General features: G+C 28.0%; 2 protein-coding genes across 2 annotated transcripts; one reads left to right on the top strand and one right to left on the bottom strand.

The window, feature by feature from the left end:
* Positions 1 to 204: 204 nt before the first annotated feature.
* Positions 205 to 14,160, top strand: LOC135926447 (soluble guanylate cyclase 88E-like). The gene is made up of 17 exons (XM_065462332.1): positions 205 to 301; positions 472 to 602; positions 3,156 to 3,296; positions 3,346 to 3,413; positions 4,237 to 4,322; positions 6,211 to 6,293; positions 7,059 to 7,216; positions 8,031 to 8,151; positions 10,305 to 10,422; positions 11,583 to 11,679; positions 12,352 to 12,481; positions 12,591 to 12,734; positions 12,831 to 12,977; positions 13,075 to 13,231; positions 13,296 to 13,405; positions 13,885 to 13,977; positions 14,021 to 14,160. The coding sequence occupies exons 2-17, from the start codon at positions 483 to 485 to the stop codon at positions 14,075 to 14,077; spliced, it is 1,830 nt and encodes a 609-aa protein (XP_065318404.1). The 5' UTR covers positions 205 to 301; positions 472 to 482; the 3' UTR covers positions 14,078 to 14,160.
* A 1,299-nt stretch (positions 14,161 to 15,459) lies between these two features.
* Positions 15,460 to 20,448, bottom strand: LOC135926987 (uncharacterized). Its single transcript, XM_065462921.1, has 6 exons — positions 20,137 to 20,448; positions 19,219 to 19,525; positions 18,900 to 19,150; positions 18,233 to 18,645; positions 17,364 to 17,472; positions 15,460 to 16,302 (listed from the first exon to the last, which is right to left on the bottom strand). The coding sequence occupies exons 1-6, from the start codon at positions 20,395 to 20,397 to the stop codon at positions 15,460 to 15,462; spliced, it is 2,184 nt and encodes a 727-aa protein (XP_065318993.1). The 5' UTR covers positions 20,398 to 20,448.
* Between the last annotated feature and the right edge of the window lie 2,842 nt (positions 20,449 to 23,290).

The following is a 23,290-nucleotide window of genomic DNA, read 5'->3' as shown; positions in this document are numbered from 1 at the left end:
AAAAAATATAATTTAAAAAAAAATATAATTTAAAAAAAAATTAGAACTAGGATTTATTATAATTTAAATAGCTTCAGCTGAAAAATTTATTTTAATTCAACATTGTATATGTTGATCATTATATACTAAGTAGAATTAATATTATTCATAATACAAAAAGTGATATTCTAAAAGTAATATATAGTAAACAAATTGTTAGAAATTCCTCGTTCCCATTTGCTTGTCATAATAAAAATTTTGAAAAAAAAAATTAAAATTCATTTTTAATTTGTCAAAAACAAACCTTTGAAGTTTATTATAGGTATATTATCTTTAATTACTTTATATTATGCTAATAGTATTCGGAAGAATAACTTTATGTAGATTATTATAATACCGTATTTTAAAACAATATATTTTATAGCACCTTTTAAATGTTTTTAATAAATATTTTTTTAAAAAAATTTTTAACGAAAATGGTAAAAAATGTAGGTTTATAAATCATGTACGGTATTCTGTTGGCATCAATATCCCACTATATTATAGGGTCACTAGGAAAGGAGGCTTGGAACGATATTAAGAAAAAGGTTGGGATTAATTACAACGAATTCATTCACAAAAAGGTTTATATCATTTTTTTAAATTATATTAATGGATTTTAGCGAATTGTTTTTAACTTATATATATGGTGTAATTTATCTGATTTGAACATCTTTTAAGACAAATTTTATCTATTGTACAAATTTATAATAAATATGAAATCTTTAAGCTTTAATGACAGAACGAGCATCATTCTAGAAAAGTGCTAAGATCGTCAGAATCCCAAAGGGATTTTTTTACATGATAAAATAGGTTATGGTTATCAAAACAAGTCTAATATTTACATATAATGCGATTATAATTCTATTAAAATCAGAATATTATTTGATTGTTTGATATTTGATTAGGAAAAGACTACTATATATCCCAGTTAACTAAAAATATTCTAAAATATTGGATAGTTTTATTTTAATAGTTTAAATTTTAGGCCTACAGAGCTAAACAAATATCATTTGATTGCTAACAACTTTAAGGTCACAAAACTAAAGTACTTATATGGTCCCACACGTAGGGGTATCAACTCAAATAATATAATAAATATGTGGAGATAAATTTAAGCGTTATAGATTTATAAGATTGCTAATAGAAAGTATATTACGATTTCTCTTCTTCAATGAATAAAACTGTACATCCCATTTACATATAAGAGTGGCAATAGGAAAGGTTAGATGCAACATATAACGGTTGAGGATTGACAAATAAATAGTATTACGCGACTGAGTATAGATTGGTGGCTATATATTTCAAATTTGCCAGAGTGGACCTAATTTCATAAGCTTGATTATAAACTTTAATAAGGAAAATTTAAAATCATGCAGGAGGCGTAATGTATCATCGAGTTTGGAAAGCCAAATTTAATTAGTATATCCTCAGGAAAAATTGAATTTGATAAGAACGAGATGAGTTGAAAAAAGTGTTTGGACGAAAACAAGCCTGATAAATAAAACTATGGATAGCTTAAACATGATTTATCTGAGAAAATTTAACAAAATGGATTAAAAATGATCAAAAATCAATCAATGGGGTCAATATTTATAGATTAGCTAGAAACCCTGGATTATCTTTATTAAAAATAATTTCCTTGAGTTGAACCATAATCTAGTAAATATACGATAGAGAGCATCCATCCATTTAGTGAAGGTCAGGGAAGTCGAGGCCAGCCCAAAATAAAAACACTGAAGCAAGCGGAAGACTAATATTATACAAAAAAATTAAACGAAAGAGATGAATATCAAATGACCGGGCCAATTTTTTGAAATTCCCCAAACCCTCCACTTTACTAAGTGGGTGTAGAGGTCATAAAATAGCCATTTAATGCAATTGATACGTCTCTTGATATGGGTGGGGGAAGGGGTTAAATACTTTTTATTAAATATATTTGAATTTTTTTTAAAATTTTCTAATTGCTTTATCAATTTCTTGAGAGAAAAAAATACACCTACTCCTTTACGGAGTACCGCGAATTTTTGGATTTCACATAAGTTCAACCCCAAAAACTAATTATAAGGATTTCAACTACTTCTCAGTTAAACAGTTCAGGAAACCGTAATTAGTCATTAATATATTTATATCATATAGAAAACAAACATGCAACTAGTGTTGAAGCCCGATTCGGGTAGATTTAAAAAAAACGACCTGATTAATATTATAACCAAAATAACATTAAGTAATCCTAAAGATTTTGCTCATAGCTGGTAGATACAAATCTCGATGCTTACATAATATTATTTTAGATAAAATCTTAATCAGGCTGTTTTGAAAAATCGACCCAAATTGAGCTTTTTAACAACACTACGTGCAACTTACTCATAACAAAAATAGTAACTGAAAAATACCTAAACTGGAATATTAATTTATATTGCGGAGATTGTTTTATACAACACTCACTAACTAAATTCAAATATATGCATAATAATTCTGTTATAAGAAAAATAAGGCAGTTTTTTTACAAGATATTGTGAAGAGGTGGTCATTATTATTAAGAAAATTTTTAAGCCATTTCGATTCATTTTATTTTGGCAAAAAAATTTTAAATATTCATTATTATAATATCCTATACTACTTTACATTAATTTTATAAAGAAAAATGTTAATACAATGCAAATAATATTTTATTAAATAAAATATTTAAAAATATATAAATATAAATTGCAATATTAATATTCAAAATAAATTAAGATCTCATAAATATTTATGAAATATTTATAATCAAGTATTTGGTCTATAACTGTGGCAACTGAAAAGATCGGAAGATCAGAACTGGAGCGAAGACCCGTTTATAAAATCGGTCCGGTCCTCTGTATTTTTGGTCCTGACCGAGCCCTTGATCTTCACTTCAAATGGTGCCTTAAACAAAAAAATCAAATATGAACACAGGATAAATAAAATGATGAGATTTTAGATTGAATAGTTATATAAGATACAGCGATGTCGTTGAAGATCCAAGCTTTCCCCCTAAAAAGTTTGGATAGTTCCCCTCCTATGGATAAGAATTCCCTTTTCTGATTTTGGACAGTATTTTGTTTATTTAAAAATATAGTTTCGTTTCATTTATGAATATTTACTATTATAAAAAGGTTTACAGTGAAACTCTTGTAAATAGGATTATTAATGCAACCGAAGAATTATATGGCATTCCGAGAAAAACTTTAATGATTGAAACTGGGAAATTTTTTATGGAAAGTTTGGAAGGCCAAGGTTTTTCCAAGATGCTAAGAGTTTTAATCATCATATTTTTTAAAATATATATCTAATTTCTAAATAAAGGTTTTAGGTAGGAATTTTAGCGATTTTCTAAATGGACTAGACAATCTCCATGAATACGTAAGATTCAGGTTTAAAATAATTCTTCAATTTATAGTAGAAACCGAAACATAGCCATTCTAAATTCGCTTAAGCCAACACCCCCCCCCCCCCCCTTTACCCTCACCAATTGACTTAAATGTAAAATAATTCAATTATAAATGGATACAGACTATGTGTGACTTAGAAGGTACCATCTAGTGTTGTTAAATGACTCGATTTCATGGATTTCTTATTAAAATTTCTGCCAAAATATTATTAATTAAGCCTCAAGATTTGGTTAATAGATGTCCAAACCTTTCAGCCATCTATGAGCAAAATCTCTCGGCTTGCGTAATAATTTCTGAACAAATCTAGAGTTAGCAGTTTCTAAAAATCGAGCCGTTTAACAAATACCAGAGGTATCACATTGAGATTTTAATAACCTAATTAATTCGTACTTCCTAATATCCAGTGTTAGAGGATTTTGTCTTTATATTAGTAATTTACTCTCCTCACATGATCGCTCATATTCATTCTTATTGCCGATTTTTTTTTATATTAGGTTTTATAATAAGGATAATGTTATGTAAACAAATATAAATTTCTTTTTCCATTTCCATTTACATATCTTTTTTTTGTCATTTATCAGCAATTTCTTATCCTTTTTATAGTCGATATTTGTGTTTTAATAAATAATACTTTTGTTTTCTTTAAAGGTAGACAAATCCCTATACTATATAATTCATTATAAACCTTTTACTTTTTTTAAAAATAGATAAAAACCTTATAAAATATTTGTTTAGAATGCAATATTACATACCGTTTAAAATATTGTTATTTAAAAAAATAAAATATTATGGTCGCAATCAATAGTTTTCCCAGACTCAAAGCACCCTCATTTACTTGCGAACGAGAGCATGAATCGGGTATTTCGATAAGATATCGGTCCAAGAGAAAAGGTTATTATTTTAAAATTTATTGGTAAACATGCATGTTACTTTTGATGTAACGATATATTGATTGTCAACTCTATAATTATTTTAAAAAGAAGTTTAGGATAAAAAATGAAAGCAGGGTTAAAATTTTATAAAATATTTTTCATTAAGTGAATATGTAGGGGGGGGGGGTCTAAAATTTAGCATATACATGTTATATCAAATCTGGTAAATCATTAGGTTATCCCCGATAGCGCGATGGGCAAAAAACCCTTTACAATCGTTTCCTTATTATAATAAAAAATTATACACTATATAAAATTAACAGCGCTATTAATATAATTATAATCATAATTGCCGCATGCAATATTTGATCAAAAATATTTTAAGAAGTCATAAGTCAATCTGAAATCTAAATTTCAAAATATGGCGATTGGGAATTAATCATATGATTAGTAGGGCTAGGGTTATATGTTTTATTTTGATACTAATATTTTTTTTCACCATTTTTTATAGATTTTGTCATTAATTTTACTAAATTCTATATTGATTTTATATCAATGACACCCATTCTAATTTTTATTTTAAAATTTTTTTTATATTAGTCCATTATGGAATTGTTTTTTGTTTGTTTAATTTTAACTCGTTGGCAGGTGTCAAACAAGTTTTTTCTTTTAATAGTACCAATATAATTTCCTTTTTGACAAGGGGGAAAATAAACTGCCAAATAATCGATTCGTTATAAATTAGTATTTTTATATAGCTTGATTTTTAAATGGCTAGTCCAATATTTTAGCTAAAAATATTGCCCAAACCTGGAGATTTCGTTCATTGGCAGAAAGGTTTGTACATCTATTAACGAAACATCGAGGCTTGGGTAATATAATTTTGGCTAAATTGAGCCTTTCAACATTGGGAATAATCTTAATTGCAAAATTATTTTACTTGGCCTTGAAACGCAAATTGAAATTAGAATTTATAATAAAACTCGGAATGATTTAAAATGGGCTCAAAATGAGTGTTAAAATTTTGCTAGATCTTAATAAAATATATTGATTCTGAATTTACACCTTGCTATAACATGTGACTTAAAATTATATGCTGGAAACATTTTTTTATATGAATTTTCTAAATATGATCAAACTTACAAATTACGATGTTTTTATTTAATTCTATCTAATCTAATCAATATATATATCTTAATTTTCAATTTTCATACAATTATACAATGGACATGATATATAAGGTCAACATTTTTTATTTATAAGGTTAAGATTAATTTAAAAAAAAAGAGTATTTTATTGATTTTAAACGATGTGGATTAGTTCAACATTTATATGAGTAAAAAATTTCACGAGTAAAATGCGATTGTAAGGTTTAACAAGCCTACAATTAAAAAGAGATCAAATATAAAAATATATGATGATATTATCGGTAAAATAATGATTTATAGCCTTGAGCAACCTTCTTAGAAAAGATTATATGCACGCCTTTACTTAGCAGATCTAATATAGTAATTAGTTGCTTAAATCACGCCATTATTTTTTGTTTCACCACCATTTATGATTTACCGCCATTATTCTTCACCATTTGCGATTCACCGCCATTTAAAATTTTAGTCATTTGTGAGGGGCTAACCAGTTAGTACTTTAACAAAATTTTAGAATTTTCAAAGGTTTTAAAAAAAATTTAATTAACGGAATCATAAACTTTAATTATAATTTTTTAAAATATATTATAAATGCGGAATCATCTCTCTCTCTAGCTTCTTATTATTTTAATGAGTCCATTCTTTTAAATTAGGCGAGCTCAAAATAATGTTTTTCTGCTATGTTATTTTATAACTTAATTGCAATGAGTAATTTTTACATATTTTTTTCGCTTATTTATTTCTCTTGATTTCATTTATCAGGCTATCACGAATATGTTATGGGAATATTAATAAAGGCCGCAAAATTATACTATAATTTGGATATTGAAATAGCAATCCACAAGGTATTTTAAAAAACATAACAAATTTCAATTTTTTTATATTTTAAATTAAAGGTGTATACAACATATTATATAGTAGTGGAGACCGGGGATAGTGTTATCCTGGGGTAGATCATTTCTTCTCAAATAATTTAAAAACTAAAAAACATTGATATTTGAAATTTAAACCATAAATATATTTTAAAAAGATGCTTCAATGGTTTTAAAAAATGCTTCGCAGAAGTTGGCTCATGAAATTTTAAAATGTCAAAAATAATACATTTTTACTAATAAATTGTTTTATATAAGAACTCAGACAAGATATCAATTTCTAAATAATAAATTATTCTTAATTTTATCATGTATAAAAAGATTGACAATATTTATGGAAATTTAATATCTTGAAATTGAATTTTAATTAATGTGAAGACCTGGGGCAAGTTTTGGCGGGGTGCGCATTAGCCCCTTTTAAGCAGGGATTATTTTGAATTAAAAAAATCCAACCATACTTATAAGAACATAAGAAATATTAATTAAAAATTAAAAGATTTTTTTCTTAAATATGAATTTCTACCGTAGAGATATTTTTAAAAAATGAAACTATTTAAGCATTTTGGGAAAGTTAATTTATACATTTTCTATAGCCTTCAATTTCTTATGGATAATAATCCTCGGATCTCCCTTATACTACTTTTTTTTAAAAAAATTAGGAATAAAAAAATAGGTTATAGTGCCCCTAAATCATAGTTAGCACAAATTCGGGGTAAAACATTAATTTAATATTTCTAGGATTCAAGTTCCAAGGATATCACTGATGTATCTTATGACCTAAAATTTCCAAACAAAAAGTTCAAGATCGATACTATAAATAACCCAAAAGTCAATCTATTTCCTTTATCTCCTGCTAGATTTTTAAGTCTGTTTCCTTTTCATTTAGTTTTTGACAAGTATAAATGATAAAAATATTATATATAATAATATATATTATTCAAATTAATTAACGAGAGATCCTTTTTTTAAATAAACTCTCCTAAATTAATCTTCGCTATGTTAAAATTATACCTAAAACAAATAATTCATTATTTGATAAACAGATTTTACTCGATATGATTTGTAATTTTACGAATGGTAAATAAAATTATTCGTATTCAAAATAATTTGTAAATATTCAAAATTAAATTATAAATATTCAAAATAATTCTTAAATACTTGAAATTATTCATAAGTATTCAAAATATTCCTTGAGAAACTTATTATTTTTTTTTACTTTTTTCCCACATCTAAAGTTACCTTTTAAAATTTTAATGATCCATTTTTTCATTTTTGGAAAAATTTTTAAAAAATTTAATTTTCGAATCGAATATTTAACAAATCAAATCGATTAATTCTTTTATATTCGTAAGAATACGATTACGAATAATGAATTCAAAATAAATTTTAGACATTTAGCCACACTGAATTTTTTTAATTTATATGTAAAATCTTTAATATTCAAATTATTATAAACTAGAATTAATTCAAAAGTTCGTAGATACATTTTCTGAAATTCGTGGGTGTAAGTATACTCTACTATACCCGCTGAAATTAATTTCCGGGAAAATCAGATTTTTCATATTAAAAAAATGCCTTTCAGTAAATGATTGAAAATTAAAAAATTCTGATTCCTCATAGGAGTTAAGAAAGAACTTACCATATGTATTTACTATATTATTTATTTCTTATCTTTGCGTTTGATATAAAAAAATAATAATTTGTTGACAGAAATTTAATTATATTGAGCGCGGGAAATGCATTAAAAAACCTAATGCAAGATATAGTCGGACAAAGTTTAGATGAAACCTTTTCTGTTATCAAGCCATTGATTGAAATAGATTTTAATGAAGTAAAAATAATTTTGATGATATTATTGGGTTATGACTTATGATTACTGTATGTTTCATGTAATTTATATAAATTGGGAATGACGAAAGATCAAAGAATAAATTGTCCCAAATTTTATAAGATAAGAATTCTAACACATACTTGGTACATTTTCGGCAAAATATCACATTTAAATTTAAATTAAAAAAAATTAATTTTGTCTGAAATTTGATCTAGAATACATGAAAATAGTTACCTTATGAATTCTAAACATTTTTGCAGAATATTATAGATATTGACTAAAGCACGGATTGCCTGATTGCGCAAATTTCCATAATATATAATACTTAAAAAATACTATTATATTTATTATTTCCTAATCTTTAAAATTGATTATGTAAAATTGAAAATTATTATCAGCTAACGATTTTGGTATAACATTTCTTGGAATGCTGAAATTCGAAAGCATATCGTAAGTTTTATAAAAACATGCAGAATTCGTGACATCATTAGGAATATTAGATCTTAATAGTAATGTATGCAATTTAGAATAATTGTATTATATATCCTTCATCTCTAACTGTACTTAAGTGTAATATCAGTAAAATCTAATTTATTCTTAAGGAAATTGTAAAATCCAAATGAGATTGCCCGATTTTGTTTATTTTATAAGGTGTAAAAAATAGTAATAAATTTATAATTCAATAAGTTCAAAGTGAACCCATTATTTGCCAAGTTTGAAAAACGAAAAAAAGGAATTCAATATACTGAAGTTCATATGCACTTATCAATCAGCTACTAAAACAAGTGATTTTTAATTATATTGAATTTTAGAAGGGAAGAAATTAATACAAAATTATTATTTTTTTAAATTTAGATGTTTAACTATTTTAGTTTTTTCCCATGTATAATCTTTTTCATTTCAGGTTGTTATCTTAGTTAGATTATCAATCTTAAAAATTCTATATAAACACACCTACTATCATAAATCTTTTTTCCTCAAATAAATATATCTAATACTTTAATATTTTTTATCATATAATATATTAATTCACCAAGTCAATCACACGTATATCTATATATAAAACTTATTACTCCTTTTTTTTGTATAACCAAACGTAGGATTGTTAAAAAGCCCGAATTGGGTCGATTACAAACGACCCGATTGAGATTTTAGTCAAAATAATATTAAATAAAAATGGAGATTTGGCTCATAGATGATAGTAAGGTTTGAGCCTCTATCATCCATATCTCGAGGCTTACTTAATAATATTATGACGAAAATCTTAATCAAGTGGTTTTTAAAAATCAGCCCCAATCGGATTTTTAACAACCCTATCAAACCATCGTAACAATTCTGATATAAAACATGGCGTCAAACATACTCATTATATCTTTTTGGCAAGTTGACAATCACAATCTAAATGAATACCATAGACTTATTATAACATATATAGACTGATCATTAAGGCAAAAAATTGATCGATTAGAAGTCATTTACGACCTATGTATTAGAAAAATATCTGGCCTCTTAGCCCTTTATAATAAAATGTTTGCACAAGTTTTGGTTAGTTCTCCTTAGAGGTCGGTGCAGCCAGGCCCGAAATTCCACCCTACGACCCGAAAAATTGTTTTAGGCTGGGGCAGATAATGGAAAAATACTTTTGTGAGCTGGGTCGAGCCGAAGTTTGATAATGTTTTTAAAGCTAATATAATTTCAAATTTATATCTTTTACCTTAATATGAAATTATTACGTGCAGAGCCTGAATTTGTATAAAATTTAATTTACTGGCCTAGTTAAAATAATTACAGGCGAAATAGGCCTGCCTTAATCCCATAAAAAAATTTTCCCGAGCCGCTTCGAACTGAGCCGCGTTGACTTCTACTTCTCTTATTAAAATAAACATAAATGAGACAAACTATCATGGCTTCTAATTGATCAAATTGCTTTAGTGTAAACTCTTTTGATATTTTATAATTCTATGATTATTATACATTAAATAGTTGATCAAATAAATGCACCTATTTTTCTTGCTAGCTACGAACATAGCTTACATAATAAAAATGATTTGATTATATTATCATTCATTATTGTTTAAAGATAAATTTTTAGGCTATCAGATGGAACATATAATATAAGAAAAATTACATCTTTAACTATTATTCAAATTAAGATAATAGAGCATTCCAACAATGTTTTCGAAATTCAATCATTGTATGAAACTAACAGAATTTATCATGACGACAACTTGTCGATTGGCACGCAAGCGGAATCTCTCGATGAGTATTCATGTAAAGGCCAATATAAATTTGTCTTATTCTTTTTTTTGTTAAATATTTAAATGCAATCCATGCAGGATAAAATTTATGCAACCTATATAAAATGATCGAAACCCTAAGCCTTTTTTTATAGTGAAATTTTTTTAAATATTACTTTTAAATCTATAATTGATTTAATTTCTCCAAAATAAGAATTTTAAAGTTTCAACCTACTGTTGGTAAATGGTTTAATTTGGTCGATTTTTAAAAACGGTCCAATTAAGATTTTAGCCAAAATAATATTATGTAAGCCTCGTGATTTGTCATATAGAAGCCCAAACCTTTTAAACCATCTATGAGCAAAATCTCCAGGCTTACATAATATTATTTTGGCTAAAATCTTAATTGGACCATTTATCATCCCTATTTAAACCCAATGATTTTTTATATATTCGACAAAAACACAAAATTTTAAAATTTAATTTATGGTTAAATAATTTGATAAACTTTATTTACTTAATTTTATATTTTCTCAGTTTATTTTTTTTGTCACTGATTTTTTGTATTGCCGATAAATAATCAATCTTTAAGTACTGTATTCTTCCATATCACCTCAAAAAATATTAAAATATAATTTCGAATAATCCTTTATTCACAATAATTATGGTGTGGATCTCCTACAAGAAATTTTTTTTAAAAATTCTCTCCTGAAAAATTATAAAGAAAATAGAAATAGCACAAACACTATAAATACTCAACCGAAGAAATATGTATTTTCAAAATTAATAATTTTTATAATTAGAAATAAAATAAGTCTTTAAAATTTTATTAAAACTCCTAAAGTTTCTCAAGACTATATAGAAACCTAGTAAGATTTTTTTTAAAAATTCTCTTCTGAAAACTTATTTAAAAAATGCATATGGAACAAACACTATAAATACTCAACCGAAGAAATATGTATTTTCAAAATTAATCCTTTTTATACCTAGAAATTAAATAAGTCAATAAAATTTTCTAAAAACTCCTAAGGTTTCTTTAAACTATATAGAAACCTAATAAGATTTTTTAAATAAATTTTGCAAAAACGATAGTTAAAAAAATAAATAAATAAGCTTAGTTTTCTGATTTAAAAACTAAAAATGATATTTCTTCAGCTGGTTTAAATTTTTTTTGGGTAAATTAAACATTTTAAGCTGCTGGGAGCAATAATTTGGAAGCTACTACAAAGATCATTATCAAAGGGCAAATGATTAAACTAGACCGATATTTGCTATTTATAGGAGTTCCTATGTAAACTTATAAGAAATTTATTTTAAAAAAATACTATTTTGATATTTTGGCATAAAAATAACCCTCAGAGGAGAATCATGCAGAGTTGCCTGTGGCGGTAACTTTTACCAATGAAATATAGGCTTTGTTCATGGCCCTAAAAATATTAATTTTGTATTCCGCCTTATTGAATATTATAATTTATAACATGAATTTTTTAAAAAAATTGAGAAAGGTTTTTTTTAAAGAATAAAGGAATTAAGGGAAAGTTTAATATTCATTTTCATATCATATTTTATAATAAAATAACATAGATAAGATAAATAAATTATCAAAGTTTTATTGCTAATTATTAAATTTTATGCTTTACATTATTAATAGAGAATAAGATACACATTTTGAGTTTGAAATTTTTTCCCCCTTTAACCTTTTTTTAAAAAATCGGGCCACGAACGACGGAAAAGTGACTTAAACATAAAAAAATTTTGCCACCAGGTCATGGGTTTGGATCGGGTCGGGTTTACGATTTAAAATAGGTCTTTTATAAAGAGTATTTTTTTTAATTCTCAGATCTAAGAAAACCAAATCTTAAAGAAAGCCTCTAATTGAGATTTTATGCCATCTAATATAATAATAGATAAAAATTTATTTTATATAATGATTCTATTTATTTATTTCTAAAAATAAATATAGTATATCCAATATTGAAACTTTATCCAATATAGGACTGTTTTTGAATGATTTGAGTATGCATGATAGTAGTCGCGAATTACTTGTAGCTGGGGCTCAACAAAATGCCGAGTTAAAATTAGCTTTAGACAGGGTAGTATCATTTAAAAAAAAATATATATTATCCTTTGATCGTTTTACATTTCAGAAATTTACATTTTGTTAAAGAATTTATCAAACTTATAGCCTATAAATATTTTAAGGAAATGAGAAGAGGACATGAGTTGGAGATGAGTATGTCTAAATTAGATTTAGAGAAAAAGCGAAAAGAAGAATTATTGTATCAACTTATTCCAAAAGAAATTTGTTACAAATTGAACAACTCGGACCCAAATAACATCTGTGAGGTTTTTTCATTTTTAATAATAATAAAAATATAAAAAAAATATGTTTAATCTTTGTTTTGCTATTATAACCTAAATATTTTTTTTGTTAACTATTAGGTTTGTGATTCAGTGACTTTGTTGTTCACTGATATAGTTGGATTTACTAGTACTTGCAGTAGAATGTCTCCCATGGAAGTAGTTGGCATGTTAAATTTATTATACACATCATTCGATGAGTGCATCGATAAATACCAAGTCTACAAAGTTATACTAACTATAATTATTATAATTATTATACAAGATGATATAAAAATTCTTGTATAACTATTTAAATAAACAATGCTGACAAAAATGAATTAAGGTGGAAACCATAGGTGATGCTTATTTGATATGTGGAGGACTTCCTGTTAAAACCGACTCTCATGCATCTGATATAGTGGAAACGGCGTTGTTAATGATGAAAGTTATTAAAAATTTTAATAATCCTTTTAACAATGTGCCCTTGCAAATGAGAGCTGGTATGATAAATAACAAGATTTTTAATTCTATGCTTAAATTTTTATGATTTAAAAAATGCATTAGGCATACATTCCGGATCTGCGGTAGCTGGTATTGTTGATAGAAAAATGCCGAGATATTGCCTTTTTGGGGAAATCACTAACATTACTAAAAAATTGGAAACCTTGAGTAGGGTAATAAATCACATCTTCTGAAATATAGAAAATTTTTCTAAGAGATAGGTTTTTGAAATGTATATTATATACATTATCCCGAGATCTATGAAGGATGCCTGCATGCCCGACCCGGAGCTAGACCCTTAAATCAAGCATTGGTATGATTTAAAAAATCTGGGTCATGCTTATAAATTTAATAAAATAAAAAATCGAGACCCTACCGGTTTTTGAAAAATTAATTTAAATTATATCAATTAATCAGTTGGAAAATGGAAAATTGTATAATCTCTTACTACTCATATTTTTTTTTAAAACAATTTGCAAAATTTTACAGCTAAAATTATTTCAAAATAACAAAATTTTAAAAATTCTGATCCAAGTAGGAAATCCCAGGTCTCTGAATAAATTTTATTTGATTATTATGCTTTCGAACACATTTTAAAACATGTTAGGTTAGAGTTTACAAAACTTTGTGTTTTGCAAATAAAAAATTTAAGCCGATGCACATACACGCCAGCAACAAAACATTTGAAATGTTGGGAACAAATCATCCGTTCATAATTGAAAAGGTTGTTAGCGCGGAAATCGAAGTTAATTATTATAAACATTTTTTTTATATCACATAAATTATAGGAGAAATTAGGCTTTCCTACTTATTGGATACTTGGAAAATATGCAGATAAGAAATGAGAAATGAGTTATATAAATATAATTGTACAATTTACGTTATTTCCTTACATATTTATATTGTCAGTGTTTAACTTTTATGTATTAATCAATATTTTTTAGTAAATTATTGTAATGTTTTTGTTTCTATCTATATACCAATAAAACATATAGGTAGCAAGGATTTTTTTAAGGAGGTGTGGAAAGCACTATTAGATGGGTTTTTCTCCCATAAGATCTTACTGTTGGTTACAGTCTACATATTGTAAGCCCTTGGATTAGATTTTTATAAAAAATTTGGATGTTCAACTTATTTATTTTTGTTACCACCACATTAAGGAATTTCGGCGAAGAAGCAATTCTATTTTTTAAAACCTTAAAAAGCTAACAAGATATATTTCAATATATTTTTTAAACGTTTTGAATATTTGCAAATTGAAGATAAAATAGAAAATTGAATTATAGTCGTTAAAAAATTATTAACTTTTACTAATTTTTCTTTCAGATTCTTGTTTAATATATTAAGGAGTGGGAGATGGGGGGGGGGGTATTTATCTGTAAATTATTTATGAGAACAGGCAAATTTTTGAAGGGGAGGGATTTCCCTTTGTTTTCTCTCCCTGGATACGCCTATGTCGTAAAATAATAAAACGATTCTAAAAACTAGTATTCCTCCCTAAATTCTGTCTTTTTCCTCAGCATAGCATATGACAATATATTGGTCTAATAATAATTAAAGAGGATTTTTTATCTCTTGTGATAACTTCGGGTCACTTCCTAAAGGAATTCTGTTGTAAAAACCCCATTCCCTATAGAATAAATAATAGTCAGAAAACAAAATTTTACAAGCACTGCAACGCACCCCCTCCCCTTCATTAGATGTAGACTACATTATTTTGAATATTGGAGCTGATTTTTTAGATTTGTTCATTTTGGAAACCGTAAAAATTAATGATGAAATAAAGGCCATTAGATTAAGTAATATTTTATTTAGAAGTTGAATATGCTTATTCCCAAAAAAGTAGGATATTTTTCAAGATGGAAAATAAATTGATTTAAAATTAATCAGTTTTTTTAAAATATATAATCTGATATTTTTTTTTTAAGAGTTGTAGGATTTTTTATGAATTAATAAAATATATAAATACAATAATATTACAGAGGATTAAAAAATATATATTAAAATGGATATATTAAAGATTAAATATAAAAAAAAAAATATATAATATATATATAATCTATGAAGACATTAAAAAGGACTATAAAAAAAAAATATATATTTTTAAAAAAGGGGGGTATATATCATCCAAGAGAAGAGTGAATACTTAAAAAATTAGACCGGCAAATTTCCAGGGAAATCTGCTGGCGAAGGTAAAATCCTTCATTGGGGTCCCCTGAGATCTGTCTCATTTTTTTCCTATGATTTTAATGAAATTGAGGGCCTCGTTTCCAAACATGCCTAGGATATTGGTAACGATAGGAATGAACATAGTGTTGGCGAGGCCAGCGTATTTATTTTTTTTAAGGATTTCTGCCTTTTCGATAGCAGAAAATGGGAGGTTAGACTTGGCTGCAAAATCAACGCAGGTGTAATCCCATGTTAGCGGAAGACCATTAGACCAGGGTATGAGAGAAATAGCATCCGGGCGTATGGCGTATTCGTTTGAAAGACCTACTGGTTCGAGGGTAGATGGGATATTAACTTTTTTGAGGGCGGCTAGTAAAATGTTATTGATAGATTTATGACGAGGTTGTCGTCCACGGGAGAACTTGCAGTGCAAGGGATGGTAAGCCTTCGATTCAATGAGCTGACCACAGTCGATGCAGATAGAGGGAACTACGACATTACAGCCTAGGCGGAGGGCTATAGATATACGTAGCTGTTCGCAAGTCATGAGGAGGCCAAGATTGGCGCTGGGGATGGCTTCCAACCATTCGTAGCCAGAGTTTGCATTTAGTACCAAATTATTGGGATTTTCCTCAAAGGGCCTGTTCGAAATAAGATATTCAACGGAACGGGCGATCAGAGGAGCATCCCAGTCTTTTTGGGTACTGGAAGCGGGACGGCTAAGGGTGGGAGAGCAGTTGTTGTTCCAAAAGGTGAGGGCCAGCGAGAGGTCAGTATCTGAAGGAGTAGATCCATTGTCGATAATAGATTGACCAGCAAGACGAGATGAGATAAAGGCTGAGAGGGAAAGTTGTAAGGGGGATCGGATACCAATACCACCAGACTTGCATGGAAGGGTGGCCTGGAGCCAAGATGAATTAGAGAATTTAAGGTTTAATATGTTTTCTAGGAGATCCTTAATTTGGGTTTAGTGGGAAACTAGCAAATGGCTGCATTTGAAGATCGGTGAGGATCTCAGGGCATAGAGGATTTTGGGTATATTAAAATTTTTGATTAATCAATATATTTTACTTTAAGTCTATAAATGATTTAAATTAATAGTAGCCTCGTAAAGCGGAATTGCATAGGAAAGCGCAAGCCTCTTGAAAACTTGAGCTCTTTATAAATATTTACTAATATAGGTCCTTTTTAGATACTATATTTTAAACTCATTTTAGATGGAATTCCCCTTTGTTTTTGCTAATGTTGAAAAAATTCACATTCATTCGGAAATGGCAGACCTTAAAAAAGGTTTGATTTAGAATTATTTTCATTCAAGGCAAAGAATTAAAAAAGGTTGCTATGTGCCTCTTTTGAAATAAATCTATTTAATAATTAGATTGCAAACCTTAGTAAAAACATTCAAAAATACATAACGGACTTGGTCTAAAATAAAAAAGACTAAATTTTAAAAATCAATGCCATAATCTAAATTAAATAAAATCTGGGATCATAAACGAATTTTGGTTGGGATGAAAAAAATAAATATCCGAGTCGGGCTGAAAAATGGGGAAAATCTTTAAATCAGGAGATGGGGGGGGGCGAAAAAAATATCTGCACATCTAGTGGATATAGGTGATTTGAGGAAGATGATATGATAGTTTAAAAAAAGATGGAATCATACCTATATTTCCTTTTATTTTTTCAAAATTTGGGTCATGGTTGAATTAATATTATATAATTGGTTGCCATTTTAGGGCTTGTGAATCCAAATTCTAAAATCCAACCTATTTCTAAAAATGAAAACTTAAAAATAAATATTTCTGAGGATTTTATAAAAACATTATATATTTTTTTTATATCATATATATAACATTAATAAAAATAGACACATAACATTTTTGGTGCAATACTACTATAACTCGAATAATCTCTTTCCCATTTTTAACTAAAGTTTGAGAGATGATAGTAATTATTTTATACATTTCTTTGTCTAATACACAACAATTTTTTTAATCTGTCCAAAAAATGCTGATCGTCTTTTAATGTTGCGCTTCTACTTGCTTGAACAACCAATCTGGAATCGGAGGGCCTGTTTAAAAATAGAAGTTATTAATAAGCAACGGCCTGGCTAGGGAGGAGTAAGCAGTTGTTAGTAAATAACACGCCTATATTTCATCTGACCATGTTCTTTAGGGTGCTGCATTCCCTGGGGACACGTTGTAACAACTAACAGCTGATCGAGTTCATAAAATCTCTCGAAATGAGATAAATTTTGATTTGCTAATATTATTCTTTTTTTTTAACTAATCTCTTGATGAAATTGATTGTATTATAAATACGATAAGCTCTTAAATAATCATAAAAATATTATTCTTTTTTTAACTCCAATCTCTTGATAAAATTGATTGTATTATAAACTCAATAAGCTCTTAAATAACATTGTCCGTTATAAATGCGGCAAAATCAAATGTTTATATTTTAAAAATCGACTCTTTAGAATGCCTTAATTCCAAAAGTTAGCCAGGTGCTTTTGTTAATAAAGATAGACTACACATTATTGATATTTTAAAAAGAGAAATTAATGTATTTTGATAAGTAAAATCAAAATTTTTAATGAATTAAATTATTTTCATTTATCAATAACAATTAAAAAATGCCAAAAAATATAATAAAATTCAGCCCTAAAATACGACCTCTAAAAATATGTACCTACATTATTATTCTCTTGAAAATCTCCTTATTCCTAAAATTACCCCTAAATTTTGTGTTCAGTTCATAAACAAATCGAAAAAGAAAATTCGAAATTGCTTGACACAACAAATTGATATTAAATTGGTTAAATGTCACACTTATTAGATTTGTCAACTTGTTTAGTCAGATCTTCAGCGTGTACGGAATTTGTTGAACTCAATAATTCGGGATAGTATTGGTAATATTGGCAAATTGGATATCCACTGTATGGGTTAATGTAAGGGTTCGCATATTTATTAGCAGCATAATACACGTTTTGATCATCGTTAGAGTAATTCGGTAAGGGCACATAATTTTCGACATCGGGCGGCAGGTTGGCATAAGTAAAAATCATAGAAGGTACGGGGGAAGGTTCTCTCTTGGTTATCCAATCAAAGCAGCCGTCTTCGCTCCATGAATTTTTTTTTAAGACGCCTTTAAATAAATCTAACAAAAAATCGTAATTTGGTTTTTCTTCGAAATCTAGTTTTCTCACGTATCGCATGTAAGTAGCGAATTCTTTGGGAGTTCCCTTTTTAAGAATTTTGATATGAAAAAATAATGGCACTTGTATTATTAATTATATAAAAGTCCGCAAGGAAAGCATTTATATAGCAGTTTTCCTCATAAATTGTCATTTCACCCCTGTAAAGTAGGATATCTTTTTTAAACTTGTAGTAGCATTTCAAACGCCACAATACCATTTTAAATATGAAAAATAAGTTTAAAATTATACTTTACAAAGGCAAAATGCTAACTAAGTTTTAAAAAATCAACGTTTTTTACGTCGCATAGTTTGTCGATACTAGTCTTCTTCTTGCAATCAGCAATTTTTTTGTATTTCTCTTTAGAGGATACATCCTTTTTGGCTTTGATGTTCTGCCATGGCAGTGCTCCCTTTAAAAAGTATATGAGCAAATAACCTAAACCTTCCAAATCGTCTCTCCTACTTTGTTCAGCTCCCTCGTGGGTTCTAATCGACATATACCTGGCCGTTCCCGTCAAAGATTTCTTTTCCCGATAAGGTATATGAATTCCTTTTTATGTGATGAAAATTTTTTTATTTTAAAAGTTATCAAATATTTCTACATTTTTTTTAAAAAACCTTTATCGTCGATGTATTCCTTGGATAATCCAAAATCAACTATGAAAATAATATCTTCGGTACGATTATTTCGCCTACCTATCAAAAAATTTTGAGGTTTAACGTCGCGATACAGAAATTTTTTGGAATGTAGAAATTGCAATCGTCTCAGCAGTTGAAGTGCAATGAGTAAAACAGTTTTTAATGAGAATTCTTTGTTGCACAGCAGGAATAGATTGTGCAAGTTTGGTCCTAAGAGATCCATTACTAGAGCTCGATATTTTTCCTCTAACTCCCCGTAGTAATATGACACAGGAAACCCTACAATCTTTTATATTTCGAAATGTAATCATATAATATGAAATTGTGCAATTAAATATACTTAACTTATAATTAGTTAACCATCATCTAGTTTCGTTGATAACATTCTCTTCTCATAAATTGGAATGTATACGCTTAATTGTCAAGGTCAATCCTAATTGTTTTATTAATTCGACACTAAATATATGTTATGCTTATATTGTGTATTATTATTCAAGATTATGCGTGATTGACCCGAATTTTTAGTCAATTTATACAATCTAAATCTGTTATAATGTGTCATATGATTTTTAAAGACCTCGTTTTGCAGGAATTGTATTTCAGTCTGTATAAAGTACCTTCCTCTGATTTCCAACAATTAATTTATATAAATTTTTTCACTTACCTCATTACATGTTAAAATCATTGCCGATAGGTCCAACACGCGATATAATTAATTTAGTATATAAAATTTGCTAAAACCAAGCTTGCTCAACCTTACGATATAATAATAATTATAATTTCAAACTATTCTTTAATAAAGATATTTTGTATTAAATTTTTTACATAATTTATATGTGGCATAATTTCATAGCATTTATTAGTTTATTTTTTATACAGAAAAATTAATATATATACTTTGCCGAGTGAAGGGTTATCATGAAACGAGAGATAGAGTTTGTATTCGCGATACAGTTGCGGTATTTCTGCGTTATAAGGTTCAAGTTTAACAGCAAGTATTTCTTTGGTATTGAGATTGGTGCAATATCTTAACTGACCGAAAGAACCATGTCCGATTTCTTCCCCTATCATGTAATCCGGAATGCAATAAGGATCAACATCTAGCGGTGATCCTAACGAATCTGTCGTTGGAGTCTTTGTCAAACTTCTTGAACTCATATTTATGAGTTCATTGGACCCCTTTTTTAATGTTAAGAATGAAGAACTTCACATAATTGATTGATACCCTAAGAAGTTTAAGCATAGTTGACTAAATCATCAAATGATTAACATATATATTGTCGAAAAGAAAGAAAATTGAATGAATTATTAAATTATTAATTTTTGCTTCGTAATAGCTTGCGTTTCATTGACATATTGATTTAAATTAAATTAAACAAATTCATACGTATAAATCTTTTATGTTCATGAGTCAAAATCCATTATTAATGAGAATTATTTGCTTTTAAATTTATTGTTTTTTCTTCGTTTGCGGAATAAATTAATAATTTTGGATTATCATAAATAAAATTACCTTTATAAAAAGACTTAATAATATCAAGTTTTTTGTTTTGCTTCATTAACTTATTTTTGGCAGTGTGGTTAAACTTACTTTATTTCTTTCTTGATGTTTAACGATATTAAAATATCTCGTATATAAATGAGATAGATTCTATGGCCTAATAGTAGAATAAGATTAAGGAAAGAATAACCCACTGCATTCAAAAAGGAATGGTTTTGAATTTAAAAAAAATACACAATATATTAGTTAAAAATAAGTCATTGACTGGACAATGTTTAGTATATGTTCAAGATAAATGTAACCTTAGTATAAGGTACTGTCCTAGATTTATCATTTTCTCAAACGATTTTTATTATTATTCTTCGCATTACACACTAGTTAAAAATATTCGAGTTTTTGTTTGATCAAGAATATAAGGGGCCTTTCCCGATGATTAAAATATAAAATAATTTATTTATAAAATGAATGTTGACTATATATGTTGGCCAGGAGGATATCTCCATATTTTAATGACACGATTAAATAATACCCCAGCCTTATGGTTGAAAAGAGACTAGAGAAGGTAAGCGGTAGAATATGATTATGGTCAAGATTAGGGAAATTACAGTTACACCAGCTGATTTATTTAAATTTCTATTCACTAGTTTATAATCTAATGATCTGTCAGATTTGACAGCCTATTAATAAAAAAAATTTTGATCTCCTAATCCTAACCCATATTTCTCTAATCTTTTATTAACTCCCTATTTCACATACATGTTTACATCCGACTCACATTAGCTAGCTTTCCAACTTCCCTGACCCCTTATTAGCTGAAGCCCAGACCATTTGGGACAACTCCGTTGTCCCAAATCGACCCTCCTCATGTTCAAAGAGAGACTGGGATATTTCACTCAACGAAGGCTCCGTCGCTTACCTAAAATCGAGCCTTCACCACGACGATCTCACAGTTTTTCACCAAGGATCTGATTACGAGTTTTTGGAAACCATACCCTCCAACAACCTCGATTTGTTGCTCACTGCTGACGAGCAAGATTTGCTATTGGACTACGGTTCAATTGCGAAATTGTTCTTCCGTACCAATGCAAACATTGCGAAACCAGAGTCGACAGCAAGGGTAGGCACTGCCTCCATTGTCGCTTTTATCGTGGCCGCTTTTCACGGCACACCAAATGCAATCACATCATTTTACGCGCCCTCAAATCAGGAGGCATTCCATCTAGACTAGAACCAACCGGAATTTTCAGAACTGATGGAATGTCCTTGATCCCCTGGTCAAGAGGTCAGCTCCTGGTTTGGGACTTCACCTGCATTGACCCAAATGCACCATCTAACCATAACGTCAATGCCCTCGCCGAATCCTGCAAAACCAAAAAGTACAGTTCCTTAGTCCCTTCTTTCTTATTCATACCCATCGCCTGCACCATTCTCACCACCTTCGGTAGCAAAGCTCAACGTTTTTTCAAAGATTTAGGCAAACGGATCCGCGAAAAACCGACCAGCCTAAGGAATCCCTCTTCTTACGCCAAAGACTTGCTACCGCCATCATTATTCTAACTATCTAAGCTTCATCTCTTCCATTGAATAACCTTCCATTTTCCAAGCTTCCTTTTTTTTATCTCCTATCCTTTCCCGTAAATTCTATTTCTACAATTTTTCACCTTTATTTATTTTACATTTTTAAAAAATTAATTATTTGCTAATACATTTTCAGTAAATATTCAAATAAAGTAACCCATGACCGAAAAAAAAAATTTAATTAAAAAATCTGGATTTTTGATAAAACAAAATTTTAGGACTCTAATGGCATAAAATATTTGAAGTTGTTGTTACAATTTATATCATGCCTTTTTTTAAAATTTAATATATCATTGGAATTCTCAGTCAGAGATATTAGATACCAAATATCAATGAATCAAATTTGGGGTCTATTTCCCAAAAATACATAGCTTTTATTAAAAAATATTTAAACAAGTGCGAAAATTTAAATTACTTCTCGCATTCAAGTTTTTTTCACAATTGATATAATATCATTTATATTCATAAAATTCATTAATGTAATTAGTGATGCAAAATCGCTTCACCTGAGCCGATTTTTAAAAACTGCTAACTCAGTATTTTATCCAGGAAAATATTACGCAAACCTGAAGATTTTGCTCGTAGTTGGCACAATGTTTTGACAATCTATTAGCCAAATCTTGAGATTTTTCGGCTAAAAATATTGAGTTCATAAAAACATATTAATAAACTAAAAATGATTAATTGAGTTATAATTTTGAGAGAGTTTAGAAAAGCTATTTAATAAATGAATTCTTTGTTAATTATTAAATGAGATGATTAGTACAACAGAGAATAAAAAGCAATAAAAGAGAGATAAAACTGGAAAGTCTGACCTAATCATCTAATAATAACTGAAAAATATGACAGCTTCATAAAGTTTTTTCTGATCCCTTATGAATAAATTAAAACAATAAATAAAAATTATATTAATCTTTTAATTTGGTTAAATAATTATACAATAATTTTTGTAGCACGATTAATTGTAACGGT

The sequence above is a fragment of the Gordionus sp. m RMFG-2023 genome, chromosome 3, assembly GCF_954871325.1.
Source record: "Gordionus sp. m RMFG-2023 chromosome 3, tfGorSpeb1-WG-v2, whole genome shotgun sequence".
NCBI classification, from domain to species: Eukaryota; Metazoa; Nematomorpha; class Gordioida; order Chordodea; family Parachordodidae; genus Gordionus; species Gordionus sp. m RMFG-2023.
Note: the sequence above shows the minus strand (reverse complement) of the source record. Positions and strands in the feature narration are given on the sequence as shown.

Coding starts and splice junctions, on each gene's coding strand:
- LOC135926447 (XM_065462332.1), top strand. CDS start 483: ATGTACGGTATTCTGTTGGCATCAATATCCCACTATATTATAGGGTCA. Junction 12,978..13,074: donor ATAAATACCAAGTCTACAAA/GTTATACTAACT, acceptor AAATGAATTAAG/GTGGAAACCATAGGTGATGC. Junction 13,232..13,295: donor GCCCTTGCAAATGAGAGCTG/GTATGATAAATA, acceptor AAAATGCATTAG/GCATACATTCCGGATCTGCG.
- LOC135926987 (XM_065462921.1), bottom strand. CDS start 20,397: ATGAGTTCAAGAAGTTTGACAAAGACTCCAACGACAGATTCGTTAGGA. Junction 19,526..20,136: donor ATAACCCTTCACTCGGCAAA/GTATATATATTA, acceptor GAAATATAAAAG/ATTGTAGGGTTTCCTGTGTC. Junction 16,303..17,363: donor TGTGTATTAGACAAAGAAAT/GTATAAAATAAT, acceptor TCTTGGCTCCAG/GCCACCCTTCCATGCAAGTC.